Raw genomic sequence first — 25,685 nt, forward strand, 5'->3', positions numbered from 1 at the left:
CAACCCCCAAGACTGATTTTCCCTGCTTTGTATTCATTAATTTCATCTGTCCCTTGATTTATTAGTCTTCATTCAAATGTTACCTGTAAAAGAGGCTTCTCCGAGGATACCACTCCCCCAAATACTCTCAATTCCCTTACCCTGCTTTATTTCCCCCCAATACTTATCTCCATCTAGGATGATATATTTATCTATTCTTTTGTGTATTATCTGTTTTCCCTACCAAAGTAATTCATTCATGCAACAAATATTTATTCAATGCCTACTATGTTCCAGGCACTGTTCTAAGTCCTAGGAACATGGCAGTGGGCAGATCAGACCCAAATCCCTGCCCCATGGATCTTATATTCTAGTGACCAGGGGCACATGCAGTCTATTAATAAATATGCCCAATATATAATATGTCATAGAAGTGGTTCATAAGGGAAAATTTTTGAAATTTTGAAAATTTGAAAAATTTTCAAAAGGGAAAATAAAGCAGGGTAGGGAGATAGGAAATGTGGAGGCTGGGGGTACGTACTGTAGTGTGCTCTGTAAAGCTCTAAGCCATCTTGTCTCTTCCTTTATTTCCCTCTGCTTGGCCTCCTGGTGGGAGGGCAGTGGTCCAGAACATGGGCTCTGGAGCCGGATTGCCTTAGTTCCAGGAGCCTCAATTTATGAGCTGTATCATCTTGAACAACTTGTTTAATCTCTCTGAGTTTATTTTCCATATTTGTAAAATGATGATAATAATAGGGTCATCCTGGTAAGGTTGTGAGTTAATACAAGTGGCTGCCACAAAGTACACTCTCAATACATGGTGACAATTATTATATTCATTCAGTAAATAGTGAATGCCACAAGGTCTCTGCAGAGTTGGCGCTCAATATTTATTGAATGGATATATACATTAATTTAGTAGATATAGATAGTTTTTAACCACTGCTATCATGGCTCTGGTCTCTTTATTCTACCCTGAGATTTTTGGCCTATGGCATCCCAGATCCTGGAAAGGGACCTAGATAGCATTAGCCCACACCCCCCACCTTGTTTTTCCACATAGACATTGTGATGGTAGCAGCTACCATTCAGTAGCACTGTGTGCTATGCTGAACTCTTAACATACATATTATATTTGATCTTTAGAACCACCCTGATGAGTAGATTTTGCTAATGTCTCTATTGTACAGATAAGGAAACTGGAGCTGGACATCTCCAAAATTCGTGTGCTTGATCATAGAGTTACATATTCTCTCTAGATTTCAGCACCCTTATCTGTAAACTGAGAGATCCTCCATCATTTCTCATATTTCTGAGATCCCTCAAACCCTCTAACTGGACTCCATGTTGCATCACACCTGCAGACTATACCCCAGGAGTTTGCAGACCAAGTCTAGTTGTAGGAAGTTCTTAAGTTACCCATTCTCTCTGAGCCATTAGTGTTGACTTACTCCCAAGTCAAGTCTGGTACAAGACTTGGCATGCCTTCTAGCCATTGGACACCCACCATAGGCCACAAATTGTAGCATTCTTAATCCTGATTAGAATTTTCCATGCCCTTCCGACTTATGTCCACCAGGAGTTCCCTTTTGCTTTCTGGATAAATTCCAAGGCTCCCAGGGATCTGTCATGGATCACCCTTCGTCCTCCTCTCTCACTGTCCCCTGGATCCAGGGCCACAGCTATGACAGCCACTGAGGGTCTCCAGTGCATACCTGAAGTGCCCTTCCATCTTCTCTGTGTCATCTCTCCAGGGAGTCATCCTGACCCCTTCTCTGTTCCTCTTCTAGGCTTCTCAATCCCCTTGCTTTCCTCCAGCAAGGCATTGTTATCTCAACCATCTGCCCACGTTGTCTCCCCTCAAGGCCTGGTCTTCCATGCTTAGCTTGTTATCTCAATATTAAAGCACAGTGCCAAAAACAAAATGAGCTCCCAAGGGTGCTGGGTGGTGTGGGCTGATGGAGAAAAATTTAAGCTCAAGGCCTGCCTTTCAGAAGCTTACCACCCAGCTCTGGAGATGTTAGCAACCTCTATGGTGAAACCAGAAAGTGTTAAAGCAAAAGGAGCCAGGTGTGGAAGGGATGCGGCTCGAGCTGCTGGAGAAGAGCATGGTTGTAAAAACAGAGAAATCAGAGATGACCCTAGAACAATGCAGGAGTTGGAATGCCAACTCTGAAAATCTGTATAACTTTTGACTCCCCTCCCCAAACTTAACTACTGATAGCCTACTGTTGACTGGAAACTTTACCAATAATATACATGCTCAATTAACACATACTTCATATATTATATGTATTATATGTTGTATTCTTACAATAAAGTAGGTGAGGGAAAAGAAAGTGTTATTAAGAAAATCATAAGGAAGAGAAAATACATTTACAGTACTGTACTGTATTTATCCAAAAAAAAAAAAAAATTTGCATGTAAGTAGACCTGCACAGTTCAAACCCATGTTGTCCAACGGTCAGCTGTATTTATGATAAATAATAATATCTAACATTCAAGTGCCCCTAGGGACCAGGCACAGCTTTTAATACGTTGCATATTTAATCCTTACAACATTGGATCTCTTGCTTTCTCCACTTACAAATGAGGAAACTGAAGCTCAGAAGCCTGGAGCAACTTTCCAGGCTTATGGGGCTAGTTAAGTGGTGGAAAATTTGAATCCAGAGTCTACACCCTAAACTGTTAGGTAGTACTACCTCTCTAGAAAGAAAGGCTTTGCAGGCTGGAGACATGGCATGGGTGTCAGCACGTTGTGCTTGTGTGAAATGTTGAGGGGGTAGTAAATGCTCGTCAAATGTAAGCGAGCTGAACTCAGCGGCCTGGCAGGAATGAAGGGCCTATGCAACCAGATAATCGAGAGGATGAGATTCCAGCCAAGGAATCTGGTCTTCATCCTGCAAACAGGGAACAGCTACTGCCGCTCAGCTCAGAATAGTCTGATACTGGAGGTCTGGGATCAAGTGGGAAGTTCCACCATACTGGATAACAAAGATTGACCAATGTTCTTTCCTCTTCTCTCCTAGTTCTCTCAACTCATTAAGATCTTCCATTCTCTGGGTCCTGAGAAGTTCCCACTTGTGGAGCAAACGTTTTTCCCCAACCACAAGCCAATGGTGAGTGCCCTTTTTGACTCTGATTATCTTAATGATATGGAATGAAAACAGATGTCCATGTTTTCAGTCCTGTTGGATGGAGGAGTGGGCTGAGGGCCACTCCCTGATTGCCTGGGCTCTAAGGAAGAGTTGTGATGTCCTGTGAGAATACCTGGCTTTCTTAGGGAAAGAATAAAGTCTTCAGGTGAAATTTTAGGTAGCAGGACAAATGACAAAGGTGGATGGCGTCCCTTGGGATATTGGGAATTTTCAGCAAATTCGGGGACAACTTGAGCTGGCATTTTGGAGCAAAACGCTGGTAATAAAGATAAAAGATGTTTCAAAGGTTGGATGTTGTTTCCCTTGAGCCCTGGGCAGAACCTGGTTCCAACTTTTATTTTGATAAAAGCTGTTGTATTTTGTTTGCATTGATCATCGAAGGGCACTTTCCTTGTGTGTTCCCTTTGCTTTCTGACTTATGGATGTACCTGAGGTTGTCTCTGGGAAGTGGTTGGAGCTTAGCTTGGAGCACATGGTCAAGCCCATTCATAGGATAGCTGGGTGGGAGGGGTGACATCTTCCTGAAAAGGTGGAGAGCTCCTTATCCCACAACCAAAAGAAGTTGGGTGGAAAGAGTTCTGGGCAGCTGGAAATAGCCTGTGATATATCTGCTTGTGTGTTTGGTGGTCTTCTTAAACTGGTCAAAGGAATGCAGGGCCATGTCCCCATGCTTGCCATGTAAGGAATGTGAATCTTGGGCAACAGTGTAGTTAAAAAGGTATCCGAATGTCCCAGCTGGGGACTGGCCTGTTCGTAGAATCCCACGCTCAGGCTGCTGACCTGGAAATTCTACCACACGAGTGGTAGGACTGCAGGCCCCAGGTGGGGGCAGTCTAAACAGGCAGAGAGGTTTTTCCATTGATTATCTTTCCCTTATATCTGATCCAATGAGAGTCATAGAATCCAAGATATGCTGGTTGGAATAAGAAGGGTAAGTGGAGGGACGCCTGGGTGGCTCAGTCAGTTAAGTGTTCAACTTTGGCTCAGGTCATCATCTTGCAGTTTGTGGGTCCAAGCCCTGAGTTAGGCTCACGCTGACAGTGTGGAGCCTGCTTGGGATTCTCTCTCTCCTTCTCTCTCTGCCTCTCTCTGTCTCTCTTTCAAAATAAATTAATAAAATTAAAAAAAAAAGAAAGGTAAGTGGAACCTGGCATATTCCAACAAAGTATGAACACTATAGAGAAAATTCAGGGATTATCATCAAACCAGAATTAATTTAAATCCTAGTCTGCCAGCATACTAGGTCTTGAGCAATGAGTTAACCTGAGTCTTGGCTTCCTCAGCTAAAAACTATGGATGATAATGGGACAACCTCATTGGGTTGTGGAAATTTAATGCAATCATGTGTGTAGAGTGCTGTGCCTGATATATGATAGGTGATCAAAGTAGATTAGCTTGAAATAGGGGCAAAAGCTATACCCTGGATGATTGTCAACAATGGGATGAAAGTTGGGTGAGGGGTCTGCAGCCAACCCAACTCATTGAGGATGACAGGTCCAGCTGTAAGCTCTGGGAGGGGCTCACGGGTATAGTGGGACCTCTCGAGTTCCTAGCATTTCCAACTAGGCCAAGCCATACTTGGAATTTCAGGCAGGTGTTTGGCATCAGGCACTGATGTTTGCAACCTTCCCCTCTCAGTTTCATGGTGTGAGATTCTTAGATGAAAACAGGGAAAGCCAAGTCAGGGCTCCAGTCTGGGAATACTTGAACTACTAATAGTTAATTCGACAGGAATCCAGATTCTATAGAGCTATGGAGAACCCTGGCCATAGAAACAGGGAGCAAGGTCAGTGCTGGATTAGCAGTTGGGGGGAAATCTAGAATGCCTGCTCCTACCTTGGGAAAGGACTGGGGCAGGGTGGGCTCAAGCCCTAGAAGTGAATGAAGGGAGGGGAATGTTCATTTGCCTGCAGCCAGGACAGGTGGGACCAGCTCCCAAGGCCCTCTGCTGTCTATATTACCCCCAGTGGCAGTCAGGATATAAGGAGGCAAGGGACTACAGGTGTGTGATAGAAATAAAACCATTTTACTGTTTAGAATAAAGGACACACTATAAAAAGTGAACATTATGCAACATTACAGACAATATACATTCACGGAATATAAAATTCATAAATAACATGGAGGAAAACTGTAAACAGTGCTACAAAATTTAGCAACAAATACATTCCTTCCAGACAGGGTTTTCTCTGGTTGGTTTCTCTCCATCACTTCTGGGTCTCAGGACAGCAGACTGGCTAAGGGGAAAGGTGAGGGCATGGGAGGATCTGTGAAGCCCTTCCCCCGAGAGCACGAACCGGTCTTAAATTCTTTCCCTCCTCATGTCTCCCAAATGCTAATTTTTGGAGGCTGTTGATATCCACCTCCCCTACATTCTCACACTTTGTTTTGCTTCTATCATCAGATTTTTAAAGTGTTTTCCTTGTGTAAAACTACTGTAGTGATATTTTTACTTTTGGTAGCCAGGAGCCAAACTCTTGGGTGCCATCTTGGGGTAATCCATACTGATGATCATCAAACACAAGATGAAAGGCTGGGCAGGGGAGGGTACTTGTCTCCTAGGGGCCACAGTGTTTCTGAGACAGAGCTGTTCCAATAAATCATTTGTTTCTTTAACTGTTCAAGAACCATCATATGAAAAATGATATTCATGGGCTGTACCATGACTGCCATGATGTAGGTCTGGAGCTGGGTGATGGTAAAGGATGGGAGTCTCTGGTATTATCTACCCAGACAGGTGGAGCACAGGTCTGAGAGGAGAGAGCCCCAGGTATAATGCTTTCTGGATAGGGAGGCAGAAGAGATGGCCAGATGAAGCCAAGAGGTCTTGGAATCACAGCTCCCATGGCCCTGGGTTTTTAGAAGAAATCATGGCTTCCCAATTGAGTGGTCAAAAATAAGGGGGGAAAAAGAATGGGAATGACCAGCAGACTGCCCAGTGCCAGTTGATACAGAGCAAGGACATGGATGTACTTGCTGTTTTCCCTCCTCCTTCCTACTCCAGAAAGCACTGGGATGCTGATGAGGAGGAGGAGGGATTAGTGTCAAGTGGTAGTTCCTTCTCATTTCTCCAGTTCGCCAGTCTAGCTGCCTGCACAGTAGAAGTATTTTACCCTCCATTCCACTTTAGAATTTGATTCAGGAAAATGGCGGCATGTGGGTTTCATTTTTTTTTTCTCTTAAACACAATGTACACATATTAAAGCCTACACATGACACAAGATTTAGCAAAATAAAACGCTCACGATATGATTGAAATACGGAAGTGTCTCAGCTACATAAATGACTTTAAATTATACAGTAAGTGAACAGGTGAAATAAACAAAGCTATAGCTTATAGAAAGCTCAAAAACCGCCCTCTGCCAACATCGCTTTGCAAAGGACCCTTCTTTGCCCAGGACCTGCTATTCTCTTTGACAGGGCCTGACAGATGGGACTGTGGTTCCACCAATATTTCTACAGGGAAACTTCAGATGATTCATGCTCAGGCCTCACCCCAGGTCCCTCCTTGTGTGAGTGGAGGTGACCCCATGAAGGACCAAGAATGGCCAATGCTTCATAGAGGGGATGCTGATGTCCAATTGTGAGAGGGCACTTGTGTGGTTGGGTCAGGGGTTCCATCTTGTAAGACTTGGAGGTTGAAATCAAGAAAATCTCAGAACACCAAGGACTTGGGCTTACCCTTTAAAGACCACTGGTCCGCTGACCTCAGCTCCTTTTGCTTACACAGCTGCATTGAGAGGGCAAAGCCTCCTGTTTCCCACCTGCCAAATGGCATGACCATAGGGTGAAAGGTACAAGATAATCCAATGAATACCATGGAAACTGGATGCCTGCACTGCCTTCCCACTCAGGAGTTCTGCCAAATACCTTGCCTGGGTATTTGCGCGTGTGTGTGTCCGTGTGTGTGTGTCTGTGTGTGTGCAAGACATCACAATGTGTTGTCTGCTTCTTTTTTTAAATCCTGTTTCAATTGGCAGCTCTGTTTCCTAAAGTGGAATGAACTGAAGATACAAATACTAAGAGGAAAATAGCCACAATCTGAAAGAAGAGACAGAGTGATCATGTTAAATGTCACCATCCTACCACCCCCAACTCTGTGAAATATCCATTATCACCTACTCTTGGCATCTCACTTTCAACACTTAAACTGAAAATAATTTTATTTAATCAGAGAACTTATATTATAGTTTTATTTCAAAAAAAAAAAAAACAAAACAAAAACACAACAAAAACCCTACAGCTGATTGCAGAGTCAGGCTTCCCTAGTGACCACCGATTTTAATCCCATGAGGTGAGGACCTCAGGAGAGGGTGTTGGCCCACCAGTGAGCTGGGAGAAGAGCAGGCTGTCCCAAAATCCAGGAAAGTGGCTGTCTAGCCAAGGCAGCTTTCCCTCCTGTGCCCAGGCCCCTGACCCACACTAACTCTCATTTCTCATCTGAGCCAAGCCAGTAAGGCAGTTAAATGAAGGCCCCAAACATGAAGCAGGAGAAAAGGAGAGGGACAGAGGTCAGATGACCCCAGTTAAAGGGATGTCGAGGGTGTTCAGAATTTCAAATTTTAATTAAAATGAAAAAAAAAGTCAACTTGGAATGTCATGATTTTCTTCAAACAAGCAACGACAACAAAATAGAAGAGATTATACTACTGGCATATTTAACAGCATTGAACAGAATTCTGTGTCCTGTAAAAAATTAGCTTATATCCCCGTGTGGGTATATGCAAATGTGTATACAAACACATCCCCCTAGGTGAGCTAAACCCTACTTTGGAAATAGTATTCTCTACCCAGCTCTACTTGACTATATCTGTGGATAGTGTACGATGTGTGTATTCCTCCGATTTACATAAAGGCAAGCTCCCGGCCAAATCTACCAGAGTTTTCCAGGAGGAAGTCTTGTGGGAGATAGAGAGAGGAAAGACATTCATCTCAGTCTTTCACCTGAGCTTTTGTACAAGGCAGGCAAATTGCCTCCTGACCTCAGGCAGATGTTTAAGTCTTCATCAACTAAGAAAGTTCTGTTATTCTGTCCTGGCTGCTTGCCGGACTCAGAAACATCTGGTCAACCCCAGCATCACTGGGCTGGGGGGAATTGAGTGTGCTGCACCCTCTCAGACCCTCTCCTGCAGTTTCTTCCTTCCCTCCCTCACTCTTACGTGCAGACACAGACAGACATAGTCTGGTTGGACAATGCAGTAGCATCTCCTCAGTGTATATGGTCTTCTGCGTACCTTGAGTCTATCTGCTTGCTGCCCTGGACTCATCCTCAAACAGTTGACCTTTCAGCAACTTCCTTGTCTGTGTCTTTTATGTACTGGGATGGAGGACAAGGGTCGAGGGAAGCGGGTCTGGGAGATGGTGAGGTGGGGGAGAAGAGAGAGGGGTAGGTGTTACAATGCCCAAATGGGGTAGTTTTTCGGTTTCTGTTTTCCTAAAAAAATAGATTATATCATCACGAAGAAGAGGAGTGTGCATTCCTCATTCTTTCTGGCATGGCACCAAAAATTCCCGCGTGGAAATGGGTGATGTCAAAACCAAAAAGGGGCAGGGTGGGGCCAGGAGGATGGTTCCAAATAAACTCCATATGACAGCATAGACTTTTCCTTAAGTGTTCGAAGTGCTAAATTTGCAAGAAAACAGGCACTAATGTCATTGTCATCATCTGGGAAGAGTTAGTGTCCGAGGGAAGCTCAGCGGGAAGGGAGGGAAGGGTGGGGAAGGGTCTGGTGCTCAGGGGTCTGTGGCATTGATGATGCTTTTGTCTGGGGGCGCCCATCCTCGGTACCAGCTGCAGTAACCACCCTTCTGCCGGATGCAGGCATAGTGTTTGGACTGGTAGCCAGGGTAGCCGAAATTGGAGAGCATATCGGTCCAGAGGCACTCGTTCTTGGAGGTCACAAAGCAAGGCAGGTAGTAGCAGGATTTGATCTGCAATTAGATAACAGCCAAAGGTTGGTGGGCTCTGCCATGGTGGCCCCAGTCCTGATGCTTGCTCCAGTCTGGATTCAGAGCACTGCAGGTGGAGCCCAGCCACATCAGTCCCTTGGTGAAAATAATGTAAGTAACACCCACTAACACCTACCGAGTGCCACTGTGTGCTAGATATCCTGCTAAGTGCTTCTATGCTATTCTCTTTAGTTCTCATAACAGATCTATCTCCCTTTACAGATAAGGAACCAGAGGCTCAGAGAGGTTAAGGAACTTGCTCTGATTTACACAGCCAGAAAGTGGTGGAACTAGACATTTGAGAAAACTCTTCTTTCTCAAGTGGTAACAAGCAAGGATGAGAGATCTCAGCTGTTGTGGAAACTGAGGAATTAGAAAGATTAAAGCATAAACTTTGGGCATCTAGCTGCCATCGACTAGAAATCACATGAGCTGTGTGAAATCGGGGAGCTGTGTGACCTAGGGCGTGTTACTTAAGCTCCCTGAGCCTCTATTTTCTTATCTGCAAAATGAGCATAGTAATAATAAACACTACACAAAGTTGTGAGAATTCAGTGAGAGAACTGCCCAGCTCCCTCCCACAGCAGGCAGGCTGTGTGCCGTGGCATGAACTCTGTGCTTGAGTCAAGGAATTGGCCCTGGTTAGACCTTCTGCAGCATTTGGTATCAGTAGTCCTGTGCCAGCTTGCCCATCAGTGAGGCAGCTGCCCTGGTGAACTCACTTGGGACTGCTTGCAGGACCTGCCACTATAAGGATCTGGTACCAGCCACAACCTTGAGCCACAGGAGAGGCCAGGGACACTGAAGAGTCCTCATGCCCCAGCTGCTGCCAAGTGGGCAGCCTCGGGTGGACAGATTATAGCAGAAAGGCATTCTTCCCCCACCTTCTTCACCACTCAGCCAGGGGGCAACATTTCTCACCACCCCTGTTCACACCCGACCTTCTGCTCTGGCCCGACATGCAGACCCTTCTCAGCACAAGGGCCCAGTGCCCAGTACAGCAGGAACTGATGTTTCTGGGGGCCGTGAGCCAGCACCTCCCCTGCCTGCCCTCTCCAGGGATTACCTTGCAGTTACAACCCAGGTGATACCGGTAGTTGAGCCCCTTGCGCTGGGAGAGGGTGAGCTGGTCCCACCTCTCCACGAAGTTGCACAGTCCTGTGTACATCTTACCGTCGTAGACGCGGCCTAGAGGAGGAAAGAGGACAAGAGGAGAGTTGTTGTGTCCAGAGCCCAGCCACAGGGCTGGTAAGAAAGAATTCTCACCTACTGAGAACCCACCTTAGACCAGGTACTGTGCTAAATACTTTCCAATCCTGTGATTTTACTTCATCCTTCCTGATACGTTTTAGGGAAAACTGTGTCCCCATTTCCCAGGTGGGGAAAACAAAGCTCAGAGAGGTTAAATGATTTGCTTCTTAAACCCATGAAGCCCTAGAGTTGGGATGGAAATCAACCCTTCCCATCCCCATCAGTGGTTTCTTGGTTTTGTTCTTGTTTTTTCCTTTCCTACACTGACTGCCTGTAGGTGGGTAACTTTCACAAACAGACCTAATAAATAGGTTGACTGTGGGGGTATAGAGGAACAGGTCCTAGCAATCCCTTTTGATTTATATAGTAAAGCTGAGAATGTGTCAAACTAGACAAAACTCCGTTTCCGTCACAGGGCCGGTGGCGGCGTCCACACTAAAACCCAGCTCAGTGTAGAGCCTTGAGCTCCTACCATAGGCCAAGCCAAGTGCACTCAACACCAGACAGTCCTTATAATTCATTGGGTGAAAAGCCAAAGTCCTAAGGACACTTCTGGGTCAATCACTCCTTCTCTAGCCTTCTGAAGTGAAGGACTGCTGGACCTTGGCCAAACCCTGACCTAAATGCTAGAGTTGGCTGTTACCTGTCAGCAGGTACTGGTACTTGTTGACTTCTAGCTTGAGGCCACAGAGACTTTCAGAAGCTTCTGTGTGGATGTACTGCACGTGGGGCATCTTGGTGAAGCCTCGGTACATCTGTGGGCAGAAGGAACATCATGAGAGCAGGACCAGGGCTCGGAGAGCCTGCTGTCATTTGTTCTATGGGAATCTGACTCCCTTAATCCACTATCGTGTGGCCACTGACCTCCCCAGCCATTTCTCCTCCTCTTGTCTGAGCCACGGTGGTGCCATCCTGGAGAAACCTTCCCATACAGCCAGTCACACCTCCCATTTCAACACACCCACAGCACCGCACCAGACATATGCTCTTCTCAGATCCCAAACCTTTCTAGAAATCCATACAATTTGCTGTGAAAGGGGTCCTTGCCCACCTCACCAACCTTGACCCCCATGTTCCGAAAAGGCAGATGGCCAGCATTCTGATGACACCTCCATGACATTTTTCAGTGTATAAAAGCATTCCATTTACATTCCCCTCACTGTCTCCTCCTAAGAACCCAAAGAGGTAGGCATTCTTGTACCCATTTTACAGACAAGGACTCAGAAATTGTGTTTGGTTGGTGGAAGTTGAACTCAGGGCCAGGGTTCTCCATGCTTTTATCTTTCTGAGCATCTGTTGAAAGCACTGGTTTCCTTTACCCCAGGCAAAGCCTATAAACATGTATACAAAATTTCTAGATTTTTAAACTAAACACTTTATAATTGTTAAGTTGAACTGTATGAAAATGCTGATATCTGGCCATTTTTATCTACAACATCCTCTAAGACGGCGGTTCTCAACTGGAGGCAGTTTTATCCCCACCTCAGGAGACATCTGACAGTGTCTGGAGACATTTTTGATTGTCACAAACGGGAGGGGGTGTGGCTGCTATGGGCGTCTGTGGGAAGAGGCCCGGAATGCTCTTAAATATCCTGTAATGCATGGGATAGCCCCTGCAGCAAAGAGTTATCTGGCCCCAAATATCAGTGGTACCAAAGTTGAGAAATCCCACTCTAATATTAACCCCCATAACGTCCCCATGAGACAGGAACTATTTATGCCCATTTTATAGGTGAGGATCTTGGGCCCCAGGCAGGTTAAGTGGCTAATCTAAGGCCTTATGGTTGGCAAATGGCAGAAGCAGGACTCCAGATGGGCACATCTGCTCCAGAGCCCATGCTCTTAACCACTATCCTATGGTCTCTCTTCCTGTGGCCTCACAGAGTCATGCCCAAGGGCCTCTGATACAGGCAAATGCTATTTATGGCTGTTGCACCTCCTTTATGTGCATGTGCTCAGAGCCACTGGTATGACCGTAACGAGGCTGGACCCACTTGGTGATTCCAGGTCATGGCCACGAGTCTTACATGGGTTCAGATCTGTCAAGGAATCTCTGTTAACTGTGTGAGTGTGTGAAGGTAGAAGGGGGCAGTGAGGTGTTGCCCAATCCCATTATCCTCCCAGCTCTCAGAGCACACAGGCCCTGGATGGCTGGTGGTCTCCAGGGGTTTACAACAGGACAACGTCTCTCCTTTAGCTCCTGGCATGCGTTATTAATTTACTTATGGTAATTAATAAAAAGCTAGACATCGCCTCATTGGTGTCTCATCTAAGTGCCTCCCATTTGTACTAATGGGCCGGGTTTTCTCCTTACTTTCTATTAAGTGGGGACTGGATGGTGGGGGTAGGTGGTCCACGAGGACCTCCACCATCATAGAGTGTCTGTTGGACCCACAGAGTTTGGGAGCCTCTGCCTTTTTAAGGGGAACGCTGCCCTAATTGTGTGCAACCATCAGTGCAGATGGTTTTAATTTACCTGGCCTCTCTTTTAGCCCTCTTCTCCCGTGAGGCTCACCAGCTGAACAAGGAAACGCAGCCAAGCACTGTGAGAAGTGCTGTCCACACTCAGTTTTCAATTATGCCGTGGGGGAGCAGGGGCGGGTCAGATTGTACCCCCCACTTCCTCAGTGATGGATGGTGCCTCTCTGGCTTTAACAGGAACCATGCTTAAGAGCACTGCTGTGTGCATGCCATCCAGTGTGGCCTTCCAAGAACATTCCCTGCACTCCCCCTGTGCCCATCAGCTTCTCCTCTGGTGTGGATGTTCCTTGAGTTCCTGGCAAATGTTTCAACTTAGTCCTCGCTCTGAGATATTGCAGACCCAAGGCCATCAGAGCCTCAGTACATCCTTGTTGGTATTTCCCCTTCATCTCCTTTCTGCTTTATGAGTGAGGATCAGTCCCTGTCTAGGGTCCAGTGACTTCAGCTGCCCAGTTCTCACTCCTTTGGAATTTGAAGGAATCTTGATTTTAACAGGGCTTGTAGCACTTGCAAGCAGTATCAGAACTTTACTACATCGTAAGTGATTGGGTCTGACAGACACAGCACTGCCACTTAGCGTCACTTTTGAGTGTGACAATATGGTAAAGGCAGATGGTACTCATTTCGTTATCTTTTCTTTATAATGATCCCCTCTTGACCTAAATATTGATCCCAAAAGTATCATTAGGTCTATATGCATAGAGACTGAGAATTGGTTTGACAAATTTAGGAAGACTGTAATACATTTGTAGTGTCCTGCAATCAGAGAATCAGAGAATCTGAGAATTGGAAAAGATGTTAAAGGTAATCAAATCCAGTCAAAGCACTGGAGGATTAATGGTAAACTCTGGTTCTGGAGACAGACAGCCAGTCTGATTCTTGTCTCTGCCACTTATTAGCCATTTGGAAAGCTACTTTACCTCTTTGGGTCTCAGTTTCTTCACCTGTAAAATGGGGTAACGTATTACTCCATAAAATGTTTTTGAGAATTAAAGGACTTAGAATCGTGCTTGGTGCACATTATTCACTAAAAGTTTGCTTAAAACTAGTTCTACTGAAATTTCTATCAGCAGAGGGAAAGGTTTGTTCCTCTTCTTTCCATGGCTCTTTGCCCAACCTTATCTTTTAAAGCAGAGATTTAAAGCTGGATTGAACTTCAGACTAGGCAGGTTGTTCTCTCTCTCTCTCTCTATCTCTATCTCTTTCTTTCTCTCTCTCTCCAGCTTTAGTGAGGTATGATCAACAAATTAAAATGCATATATTTAAGGTATACAGCAGGCTGTTTTGTTATATGTATACATTGTGAAATAGTTACCACAATCAGGATAATTAACACATCCCTCACCTCCCATAGTTACCTTTTGTGTGTGTGTGAGAACACTTAAGATCTGTTTTCTTAGCAAATTTCTAGTATTCAATCTGGTATTGCTATTATTATTTTTAACGTTTATTTACTTTGGGAGAGACAGAGGCAGCGATGGTGAGAGAGAAAGGGGGAGAGAGAAAATCCCAAGCAGTCTCCACACTGCCAACACAGAGCCCGATGTGGGGCTTGAACCCATGAAAGCATGAGATCATGACCTGAGCTGAAACTAAGAGTCAGTCACTTAACCGACTGAGCCACCCAGGTGCCCCTCAATCTGGTATTATTAACTACAGTCACCATGCTGTACATCAGATCTCCAGAACTTATTCATCCTACAGAACGGAAAGTCTGTACCCTTTAACCAACATTTTTCCCCATCTCCACCAACCCCCAGCCCCTAGTGACCAGCATTCTACTCTGCTTCTGTGAGAGGTTCAACTGTGAGTTCAGCTTTTTTAGATTCCACATAAAAGTGAGATTATGCTCTATTTGTCTTTCTGTGTCTGGCTTATTTCACTTAGCGTAATGTCCTCCAGGTTCATCCATGTTGTCAAAATGAAAAGATGTCCTTTTTTAAGGCTGAATAATGTTCTATTGTGTGTAGACACACATCACATTGGACTCTATGAGCCTCTGGGCCTCCCCTCTTGGTAGTATGTACACAAAAGTTCTAAGAAGTTAGCTTCCCTTGGGGTAAAGAGACAAATAATGTAAGAAAGAAGTTTCTGGATCTGGGGCGCTTTGAGTATTTCTTATGGAATGCCTGCTCTTCACTCTACATTGACAGCATGAAATGTCATCACTATGTCAAATAATTCTGGCTTGGCTGCCAGAGATGAGAACTGTGCTGGGTGCTGTCTTACATCATGAACTCCTTTCAACCCACAACTTATTCTCCTTTGCAGACCAAGAACCTGAGTTTCAGAGACATTAGATGCTTGACTGAGATACCAAGTGTACAGCCTTTCTCTTACAGAACAGGCTGTCTAGCAAGGGGTGGGGGGCAGAGCACATGACAATGCAGGCAGTCTCTGCTGAGGGCTGGACGAGAGACCCAGACCAGAAAGAGTTACAGGCATTGAGAAGAGAACAGTTCCCTGTGGGCTGGAGGGTCAGAGAGGCTTCCAGCTGGAGCTTCAAAGGCGAGACCTTGCTATAGTGCTCATTTGATTAGACAGACCACTGAAGGAAGGAAGTCCCAGGGGCCAAGCATTCCAATTGCCCAGCAAATCTGTCCTGCCCAGAGTCAGGACATGCAAAGCACATGACCAGTGGGCCTCCCCATGGGACCCTCCCGGGACCAGCTGGGACATAATGTTCCCCACGTGCTGTCCCCCGCTGCGCCAGCCTGGGAGCATGTCTCCACTGTACAGACTGCAGCTCCTGGCAAAGCAGACCGCTTTCTCATGGTCCTGATGGGAGATAAGGTCCCTATAGATTAGAGCGACCAATTCTGGAAACTTCCACCTTTGCACTACAGCCCAGTGCCTCTGCTCCAGCTAATCTCCAACCTTAGGCTTGCAGTAAGCCCCCTTAACATTCAAACGCTCCCCCACACACACACCTGTGGGTCTCTGCACACTCAAGAGGGGCCTGCAAAGTGGGACCAGAGGTTCTGGAATTAGCATATGGGAGAGGGTCTGCCTGCCTTTCATCTGTGTAAGAAGTTCCAGGGGAGGGGGTGGGAACTCTGAGACAGAAGAGAGAGGTTAGACAGGATGGCTCAAATTCTCACGTTCTCAGAGTTCCTTCAGTCCTGCTCTAAGGGAGCCCTGGCTCACCCCGTCTGACTCTCTGGGGTAGACTCTCTAATCCACTAGTACAAAGCCACCCAGGGACCAGTGCCAAAACTCATGCAGGCTCGCCTCCCTGGCCTCTCCTCCTTCCCTCCTACAAAGAGTTTTCAGTACACCCTTTGCAGGATGTTGCAAGTCAAGAGCTACACTGCTGGAAGATAAACGACAAAGCCAAGCTAATGTCTTTTTGTTCCCTGGGGGAACTACATACAACTGGGGTGGGGGTGGGCAGGAGTGATGAATGCAGCTTGGCTGTTCTATAATCTCCTTGTTGGCAAAGGCTCTATAGCTTCCCTCCAGTCTGCCACTTTCTAGTGGTATGAACTTGACTATTACATGACCTTTCTAAGTCTCAGTTATCTCACCTGTAAAATAGAGAAAAATGTGTGTCTGCTTCACAGGGCTGTTGTGAGGACTGATCCATGCAAAGGCTTAGCAGAATGCCGGGTACATAGTAAATATTCAAAACATGTTATTTGAATAGAGTCTTATTTTCGTTATAACAAACATTATCTTTGTATCCCAGGCCTGAAGCATAGTGTTCAGCACAGAGAGAGGTGAGAAGGCAGGGGGAGCGGCGAGGGACAGTTGGATGAACTACTCCAGTTCCTACATCCCACACCTGATTAGCCAACTGCTACCTGGAGACCAACAGAATTCAGTGGCCTCTCAGGATAGAAGGGCAATGACCCTTCCAGGAGTAATCTAATATTGGGCTGGTAGGAGGGGCAGAGTTAATGAAAAGGCATTAGACAGTGATCAATGATCAAAGCGACATGGCAGGGAGATTTGAGGAGTCATGTAAAGAACACACAGGATTGGGAAGGAATCCCAACACCTTAGCTTGGGAACCAGATCTGTCTTTAATTAAATGCATGACTGGGCAAGTCATTTCCCCTTTGAGCCTGTGTCAGAAGTAAAACAAGGAATTTTACTTTCCCATGTCTAGCACCCTGGTTCCATGAACCTGGGTGAAGGATAGTGAATGGACAGTGTGACGCCACCAGCCCAGGAGTGAGTGTGTGCTCTGAAGCTGATGGGTGAACAAATGTAACTTGGCCTCTGAACACCCCGCAGAGGCCGGCCTGGCACCAGCCAGGGGGAAGTGGGACATTTTGCCCACAGGAAGGGCCTCTCATCACCCTGGCATCCGGGCCCTGAAGGAAGTGGGGAAGCTGGGCAAGCTTAGGAACCACTGCCTCTCAGCTTTTCCCTCAGATCTGCTGGCCACAGAGCATCCACAATGTGATGGATTGTTCCAGAGCAGGAGGGGGGTGTTTCCTGAACCTCTGCTTTGCCTAACATGCTTCGGCGTTTGCTCACTGGCTGCCGGGGGCTATACAGGGGGGTTTCTTTGGTTGTTGTTGATCTCGTTGGTTCCCCCCCACACACACACTCTTCTCTCCCCATGGCCATCTGAAGACATAAGCTGGTCCCATGACCAGGCTTGGGCAGCCAAGGGCACCTAGCCAGGGCTGACTCTGGACATTACATAACCAGAAGGCTGTGGATGTTTCCAAAGTTGAATTGAAAGCAACAGGTTCCACAAACTTAGTACATCAAACCTCAGGCCTCAGGACGCAGGAATAACGAGGCCTGGAGGTCTGCCTCCAGAATGGTTGGGTACCCCCCACAGGCTATCACTACTCTCATTCAGTTCTACTCTGGGGCTCAAAGGCTTGTCTCCTCTGGGGAGTTTTCAGGCCAGTAGAGTCCCACCCTCATTTCTCCATTAGATGGATAAACATCCACCAAGTCCCTGATGCGTGTCTGGTCCTGCTCTAGTTTTTGAGGACACAAATATGGGCAGTGAGTAAAAGGGCTGGCAGTCCCCTTGGACCTGAGCACACCCCACCTTGAACTTCTGCTTAGTCACGCACATGTGTCTTCTCTCCCAGCCTGACTATACTTCCTAAACATGGGAACCCCATCTTTCTCGTGGCCTCCAAGGCTCCTGACACAGAGTGCTGCACATAGGGAGGTGCTTACAAAGGTGGGGTGGTGGACCAGCTGTGCTCTTCAGGGTGAGTAAGTGCCACCAGCCCTCTCTGCGAAGGCAGACATAAGTACCCCCTTCTGGCACCCAAAGCAACTCCTCCTTAGATGTAATACCACCAGTGTCCCAGGGCACTTAGAATCCTGAAATGCCTGAGTTGGAAGAGCTCTTAGGGGAACCTAGCCCAACCCCACACTGTTAACAGATGGCAAAACTGAAGCCCAGGAAAGGGTGGTTCTAAGGGAACCAGGCTAGTCAGGAGTGGAGCTGAGACAAGGAAGCAAGTTTTGTAGGTTTCAAATCTGATGTTCTTTTTGTTAAGATGGACCTCCTTAGTGTGCTTCATGGTGCAAATATGCTCAGGAATATGTTCAGTTATATGAGGATGCTTAATAAACAGTGCTAACCAGCTGGGAGGCATGATCTGGGAAAATAGGGAAAGTGGGGGCAGTTCCTACACCAGGATAAGGTTCCTGTGATCAGCAGAAGTTCAGTGTAAAGATTCGAGGACTTAAACATAAGTTGTAACCTCAGCAACTGCATAAGACTGGTAGGAACTTTTGAAACTCAAAAGTCAGAGCTCAGAAGAACCTGTAAGACAAGCTAGTCACATCCCCTCATTTTACAGATGGGAAGACCAATGCCCAGAGAGGGGCAGTGACTTGGCCAAGGTCTCACAGTTGCCAGGGAACAAGGCTGTCTGCCGTGTGGTTCCAGAGTGGAGCCTCTTAACAATGGCCTCTGAGGGACTCCACCTGTGCTGGCCCTAGGGTGAAGCAGCCACCCCCCGTCCCCGCCCTCACCTCCTACCCATCCCTTTCTTCTGCCTTAGAAACACCCTCTCCAGCAGTGGGGAGGGGCTACATACACCCACCCTGCCTCCCCTGGCCAGGACTCTTCTGGCAAAAAAAAAAAAGACAACAACCCAGGAACTCTCCTGGTACGGGCTTCCGTCACTCACCTTCATCTGTTTGATGGTGTAGACCAGTGTGCCAAAGGGCCCCTCCTTCACCAACTTCTTCCCGACCACCTTGGCCCGGATCACTGCAGAAAAAGGCAAGATGCAGACAGGAATGAGGTTAGGGAGGCTTGAACCACATCAGGGACCATGTCTCAGGTTGGGCCATCCAACCCCCAGGGTGCCTGGAATTGCTTTCTTACCTCTGGGCCAAGTTGAATAGATGATTGTGTTTATAAAAGCAAGAATTCAGATGAGAGACACTGGGGGGGTGGGAGAGGAATGGAGGAAAGAAGGCAGGCAGTCATCATTCAAGTTAATTATCCCAAATGTTCACAATTGCCGACCCTGGAAATTCCTAGGCTGCACTCACTCCCGGAGGAGTTTCTTGACTCTGTGGTTTCACCGTAATCGAAAATCTACTTCTCTTGTTAGAGTCTCTTGCCTTTCCTCCACTGTCCATCTAAGCATTGCATGGTCTCCCAGACCTATTCTCTCCTACCAATGCATCTTTCTGAGTGCTGTCTCCTTTGGGGCTCTTCCTCTGCATGTCCTGGCATGCCTGCAGGGTTGCAATGCATGTGCACCCAGCCTCCTTCCATGCCCAGTCAGCATTCTGAGCGGGCCCTGGGTACCCAGCACTTAGATGGCATGGCACAGTTAAGATGTGGTGGGGGATGGAGCATATGGGAAAAGGGGGTGCCCAGGAGCCGACCGAACCGTTCTAACCCCAGCTCTGCTTTTATGGCTAGTAGGACTGTGGACAAGTAACTTTGTTTCTGGCCTCCGATTTCCTCTTCTGTAAAGCTAGGATGATAATGGTAGCAATCTCTTTAATTGAAAGGATCAGGTAAGATGATGCACATGAAACGCGGCACTGTGTCTCAGACATGGTGTATGCTACATAAACATGATTAATATCATCTCATCATCATCATCATCATCATCATCATCATCATCATCACCAAAAGCGGAATGGGCTGACCATGGAAGGATTGCTGCCATTAGAAGTCACTCCCATTTGTCACACACCGACTGTGTGCAGTAGTACACCTCATTTATTTACTCTTCATGACTACCTTTCAGGGACAGTATTAGCATCCACATTATACAGACAAGAAGACAGAGAAGGGAAGCCACCTCCTTTACTGAACCCCAATTTTCTCCTCTGTAAAGAGGGTGTGACTCTACCTACATTGAAGAATTGGAATAAGGATTCAACAAAAGATCTTCTGAAATTTCTTAGTACAATGTCTGGCAGAAAGGAGTTGCTCAGTAAATATTAATTGACGATGAACAAGAAAACAATTAGACAGACCCAGTGTGAGGAAGGCTGGAAGAGAGGCATTTACTACATGCCCTGAGAACACAGAGAGGGAAGGGATTTACTTTGAGATTATAAGAGGCTGTGTGTGCTCTTTATATTTTAAGTGAAGAAGTACCCAGAAGCTGTCTTAAAGTATTTATAGAATGGGCACATGGAGAAATAAATGGAGAGATCTTAAAGACACTACAGAAATTGCAGAGAAGTTGTATTCATTGACTCAACCAAAAATGTTCTCTAGTAACAAAACTGGCAACAAGAGATGGGGAAGCTTCCTTAGGGACAGAGAGTGTCTCGATCAAGGGAGTCTGGATGCTCTCATGCTAGGACCTTGCCCACGATGGAATGGATTTTGCACACATTAGCAGCCACGCGTTGAGCCACAAATTGAACCCTTTCAGCCCTAAGATCCTGTCACTCTTTCTTATCTCCAGTTGTACTTAGCCTCCCAAAAAAATAAGCACTCAATAAATGTCTGTTAAGCAGAATACCTTTCACACACACACACACACACACACACACACACACACACACACACACAGCCCTGCCCATTCTGGTAGTTCCATTATCCTCCATTTTGGATGTCCCACAGTGTTTCTCAATTCATTTGACTCTAATCTCTTAAGTTAAAACAAAATAGAACAAAACACCTTTATTAGGGACCAATCTCCCCCATCTCAACTGGATTCTGTCCTGTTCCTCCCCAAACAAATTTGGATCCTTCTCTCCCAGTCAGACATGAAGTCAGGACCCAGATGAACCAACAGACCCTCTAGACCTTCTTGCCAGGGAGGGTAAAACACAGAGCCCATTGGCAAAGTTAGCAATTTAGCTGAGGCAGTGGGAGGAGGCGAGTGTCTGTTTCCAAGTCTGCTGTAAAATAAGAGGTTGGCAAGATCCCAGGCCAAGCAAGCTCCCTCAAGATTCTGCTTCCACCTCTGTGTCTAACTTTGTTGCAGCATCCTCGGCAGGGAGCCAGCCTCCCAGAGGCCCAGGGACTATTTCCTCTACAGTAACTCCCACAGTCAGGTTGTAACAGCTTAACTGTTGGGCAGAAAGCATATCTGCCAGGACTTTACTATTGATTCTTCCTGAATTGATTTGGCTCCACCTTCTCCTGCTTCATTAACACAGAAGGTAAACTAGCAAATGAGTCTTTGCCTTAGGGGGGGGAGAAATAGCAAAAGGGGCTCCTTTAAATAGTAACGTCTACCCTTTCCTGGCTCAAAAATGGCTTGACTTCATTTAAACATAACACGTCATAAGCAGACCTGTCCCATAAAGGTAGGTACTTCTGGAAGCTTCTGCACACACAGTGAGCCAGTTCCTTCCTTACCCTGAAATGGCCTGAGCTTGGAACATTTTCATCTGAGAATAGTTCTTTGAAAAGGGAGTAAGTTTTTGCAGTCAGGAAGCCACATTTCAATTCCACCATTACCGTGTGGCCTCAGGCAAACCCCTGTGGACTGCCCTCCCCACCTCTTTTCGCCTAAATATTTCTGATTGTCTTGGCCCAGTGCCCATTATGTGGCTTACAAGTGATATACTTAATTCTAGTGGAGCAGCAATATGGCAAAGCACTGAACAGCCAGGGCTCTGGAGCCTGACTGCCCTGAGTTCAAATCCCAGCACTGGTGCTGCATGGCCTTAGGGAAGTCATTAAACCCTTCCGGGCCTTCATTTCTTAATCTATAACACTTCCTCCTAACCCTCATGCTGTGAGGGTTAAGTACAAACACTGAGAACAGTGTGTCTGCTGTCACTGCTGTTATAGTACCACCACCACCACCACTGTGACTTCTGTTCTTTGTCTATCTGAGCATCTTCAGCTTCTAACATACACTGTAAGCAAAGGCCTAGGGGTTCTCTCTGGGATGGGAAGAAAGGCAAGCCCCTCAAGATATCATGCAGAACTTCATGGAGATGTGGGTGGACACACATAAACTGGTCAGAACAAACGTACAAGGTGTTTTTAAGTCTGGAGTACCCACCTCATCGCAGGTACCTATCCTGTCTCATCACCCACATGTAATCCAACCGCAGCCAACCAGGACCAAATGAGATCACATGGTTATGGTCCAGAAAGACAAGCAGAAAAGGCCCAGCACAGAGACCACACCAGTGTTTTCTTTATAAAAACAAAACTGCACCCAACTGGACTAAAATTAAGTAACTTTCTGCTCTCCCAAAGAGATCCACAAAGTTCTTCCACAGCAAAAACACCAGCCAACCTCAAATCTGCCTATTAGGTCTATGAATTAACATGTCTTTATTTGCTTCGGTTTCTCTCTCTGCAATGCAAATGTGTGCTATTTTGTACTTTCTTGTTTGGCATTAAGGGTGCTTCCGAGGCATTCGCTGGCCTGGGGGCCACAGTGGACAGGGGAGGTGTGGGAGGTCACGGTTCTCCAACAACAACAGAAGACAGTTTCCAAACTTAGAGCTGGCAGCATGTGGGCCGTTCCTGCCACCTTGGTGTAGTGGCTGGAAGCCAGATTTATAGAGGGGCTGAGCTAGACACAGGTTTTCTTTATGCTCCTTCAGGCTAGAACATAGCCCCACACCGTCTACCCAGCGTCCCCCAGCAGCCAAACCAACATGGGTGTGAGCTGGGTTGGTGTGCTGGCGGGGTGATGACGAGAAATAGAAATCCCATTTCCTACCTCCACAGAGCACACCTAGTGGGAAGACAAAGTTTAAAAGTTCATGGCTAGAGGGCTAATCTCCAGGGTATGAAGGCATCAGTCAGAGAAGGGGGGAATGACAAACAGCCTGACTCTCAGTCTTGGAACCTCTTATTTCCCCTTGTGAAAGGAACCTGGGCTTCCAGAGGTATGGAGGTCAAAGGAAAACAGAGTAAACAGTATTTTCACTTAACGTCTATAAGAAGAAACTGACCAGGCTATGTGTGCTTATGTAATTGGTACATAGATCTGTAAACATATGTAGGGCCCTTTTAAATATATCATACACCTAAGGATCCAGGGGTAAAGGTAATATCTCTATATCATATTCTTTCTTTAAATAATTTTTTTGTGGGGAGGGCTAGTAAGAGCTTGCAAAAACAAAAGAAACAAGGCACCTCCCTTCCAGAAATATAATTGTGTGCCTTCTGCCCCCACCTCCATCCATAGTAATGTAGACCACAAGTGGCACAAGTTTTGAGCAAAAAAACAATTCCAGTGGCAAACAAGATTCGGCTTCTATTGCAGCTTACTGCTTGCTGTGTCCAGAAACTGCACATCCGCTATTCATCAGCATAGTCAGAGGGGGACAAGACACCCATGAGAAACCCCCTGCCTCACCCTCTCCTACTACCCCCCATCCAACCATCTTCAATCAAATCCAGACATTTCTACTCCGATCTGAGAGTTGAAGTTTCCTACTAGTAGGTTGGAACACTGAAAGTTTGGCTGGATTTTGGATCAAGGATCCCTTAACTGAATTAATGTATACCAACTTAAGACTATGGATTCTACCCATGTTAGGATCCTGTTGAGAACACTACAAATCCTCCCCACGGTAGAGGAGGTGATTCAGCCATCTAGTGAGTATGATACTTCCAGTGCCACACACATGCACACCCCCCACACACACACACACTCCCATTCCTGTCTCTCTGAAGGCCCTATAGAATGATTTTCCTGGCTTAAGGTATGATTTTTAGGAGGATAGCAGGGCTAAGGAAGGCCCACCTGGCCAGCAGCTAGAACGAATTTCTCCAAAAGCAGAAGTCATTGTTAGTGTCAACCCCAGGGAGGGGAACATTCTTCTGACAGGACCCTAGCAGGCAAGGTCTAGGTAAGCAGAAAGGCCTGTGCACTGTGGGCTCACTTGCCTTCCCAGACTTGGACTTTCCTTCCAGGGAAAGAGGGGTCAGGACGTCTCTGATACTCATTTGATGGTTATTTCCTGGTTGCCATCCACAGGGCCTTTCTGAGGCCGAGAGCTCCTAACAAAGACAAGCAAGGGACCCACCGCAAGGCAGGCCCACAGACCATCTGGCTCAGCCCACTAAGCAATTCCCTGGTCCTGTGCCCCATGGAGATGCTGCATTTTAGCTTGTCCAAATAGGGCAGGGTCAGGCTCTCTTGCTTCTCCAGCTGCCCACCCACTCATTAACCATCAGCTCCCTGCATTTCGTTGCATCACACCAGTAAGTGTAGAGGAGAGGGAGGGTCTAGAACACACTGATAACAACAACCACCATTTTTTAAGCCCCTCCTGTGTGCCAAGCTGTGCATGCATGCAGTCTTGCTCTATTCTCATGATAACTCTATGCAGTGGCTATTGTTGTCCCCCTTTTCCAACTATGTAAAGGAAGTCAAGTCCCCTGAGGCTGGTTTTGCTTCCTAGTGGAACAAAAGTTGGTGAGTCTCCCAGGAAAGCAGACTGCCTGAAAACCTTTTCATGGGATTTATACTGATTGAAAACCAGTTCGTAATTTCCTCCACCTCCCCACACCCTGTCAGGTCTGCTAAGGATCAGAGAGGAGGATTGGTCCCTAGGAGGAAGGCCCCCTGCTAAGCCCCCAGTGACTCCCTATCCTTTGGACCACACCACTACTCTTTCCCAATCACTGTCACACACAGGCCCTCTGATTAGTAACAAGAACCTGTAAGTAATCACCGTCAGCAATATAACAGAATATCATCTGTTTAGCATACTATGCTCCTCAGCAAGCTTTTAAGGAAGAAAATAAAATAATTTAGAAACCACAAAACCTGATGATCCCTGAGGTTTCTCACAACACCATGAGTCTGAGGTTAATTAGGCTGATTAATTAGATGAGACAATGTATATATAAACAGGCACGCTGTAACCCTGAAGCTAAACAGATGCTATACTGTTATGTTGCTGACGGTGATTACTTGTAGGCTCTTAAATGTGCTAATCAGAGGAAGGCAGCAAGAGACCCGACTCAGCATCCCCCCTTGGGAATCTTTCATATCTACCTCCAGTGACCCGTTTCCGAGTTCTTTTCAATTACCTGCTGCCTCTTTGGGGACGCTTTGATGATGTCCACGTTTGAGGAAAGGGCCTCAGGGATTAAGGGTGGAGGGCAGAGACCTAAAGGCTCTAACTGGGTCACCACAACCTCAAGCCCCAAAAGCCCCTCTACAAAAACTCCGAGGCTGAAAGGGCAGATCAAGCAAACCCCTGGAGGAGTGGCCATGATACACTGGAATGAACAAGCACGGAGCACGTGAGACCTGGATGCAGTCACTGTCCTGTCAGTGTGTAACACTGGGCAAGTCACTTCCCATCCCGGCTTACAAATTGGGGTGATGATTGCCAACCTTGAAAGCTTCTTGCCATGACCTCAACTCCCTCTTTCACTCCACCAAAGCAGCTTTCGTCAATGCCACCCATGACCTCCACGGTGCTCAATCCAGGCAGTGGTGGTTCCTCGTCCTCCTCTCACTT

General features: G+C 46.6%; 2 protein-coding genes across 3 annotated transcripts in view; one reads left to right on the forward strand and one right to left on the reverse strand.

Moving 5' to 3' along the window:
- SYN3 (synapsin III) overlaps positions 1-25,685 on the forward strand; it is a 470,078-nt gene that overhangs the window by 156,561 nt on the left and 287,832 nt on the right. For both annotated transcript variants that reach the window (XM_058741475.1, XM_058741476.1), the window contains exon 6: positions 3,009-3,098. In XM_058741475.1, coding sequence (XP_058597458.1) covers positions 3,009-3,098 — 90 coding nt within the window. The remainder of the gene's footprint in view (positions 1-3,008; positions 3,099-25,685) is intronic.
- The window catches only part of TIMP3 (TIMP metallopeptidase inhibitor 3), a 59,441-nt gene continuing 38,898 nt past the window's right edge, over positions 5,143-25,685 (reverse strand). The window contains exons 2-5 of the mRNA XM_058741492.1: positions 18,938-19,020; positions 10,981-11,092; positions 10,153-10,274; positions 5,143-9,068 (exon numbers count right to left, since the gene is read on the reverse strand). Of these exons, the coding sequence (XP_058597475.1) occupies positions 8,871-9,068; positions 10,153-10,274; positions 10,981-11,092; positions 18,938-19,020 (515 nt within the window). The 3' untranslated portion in view covers positions 5,143-8,870. The remainder of the gene's footprint in view (positions 9,069-10,152; positions 10,275-10,980; positions 11,093-18,937; positions 19,021-25,685) is intronic.

Source organism: Neofelis nebulosa, chromosome 8 (genome assembly GCF_028018385.1).
Source record: "Neofelis nebulosa isolate mNeoNeb1 chromosome 8, mNeoNeb1.pri, whole genome shotgun sequence".
NCBI classification, from domain to species: domain Eukaryota; kingdom Metazoa; phylum Chordata; class Mammalia; order Carnivora; family Felidae; genus Neofelis; species Neofelis nebulosa.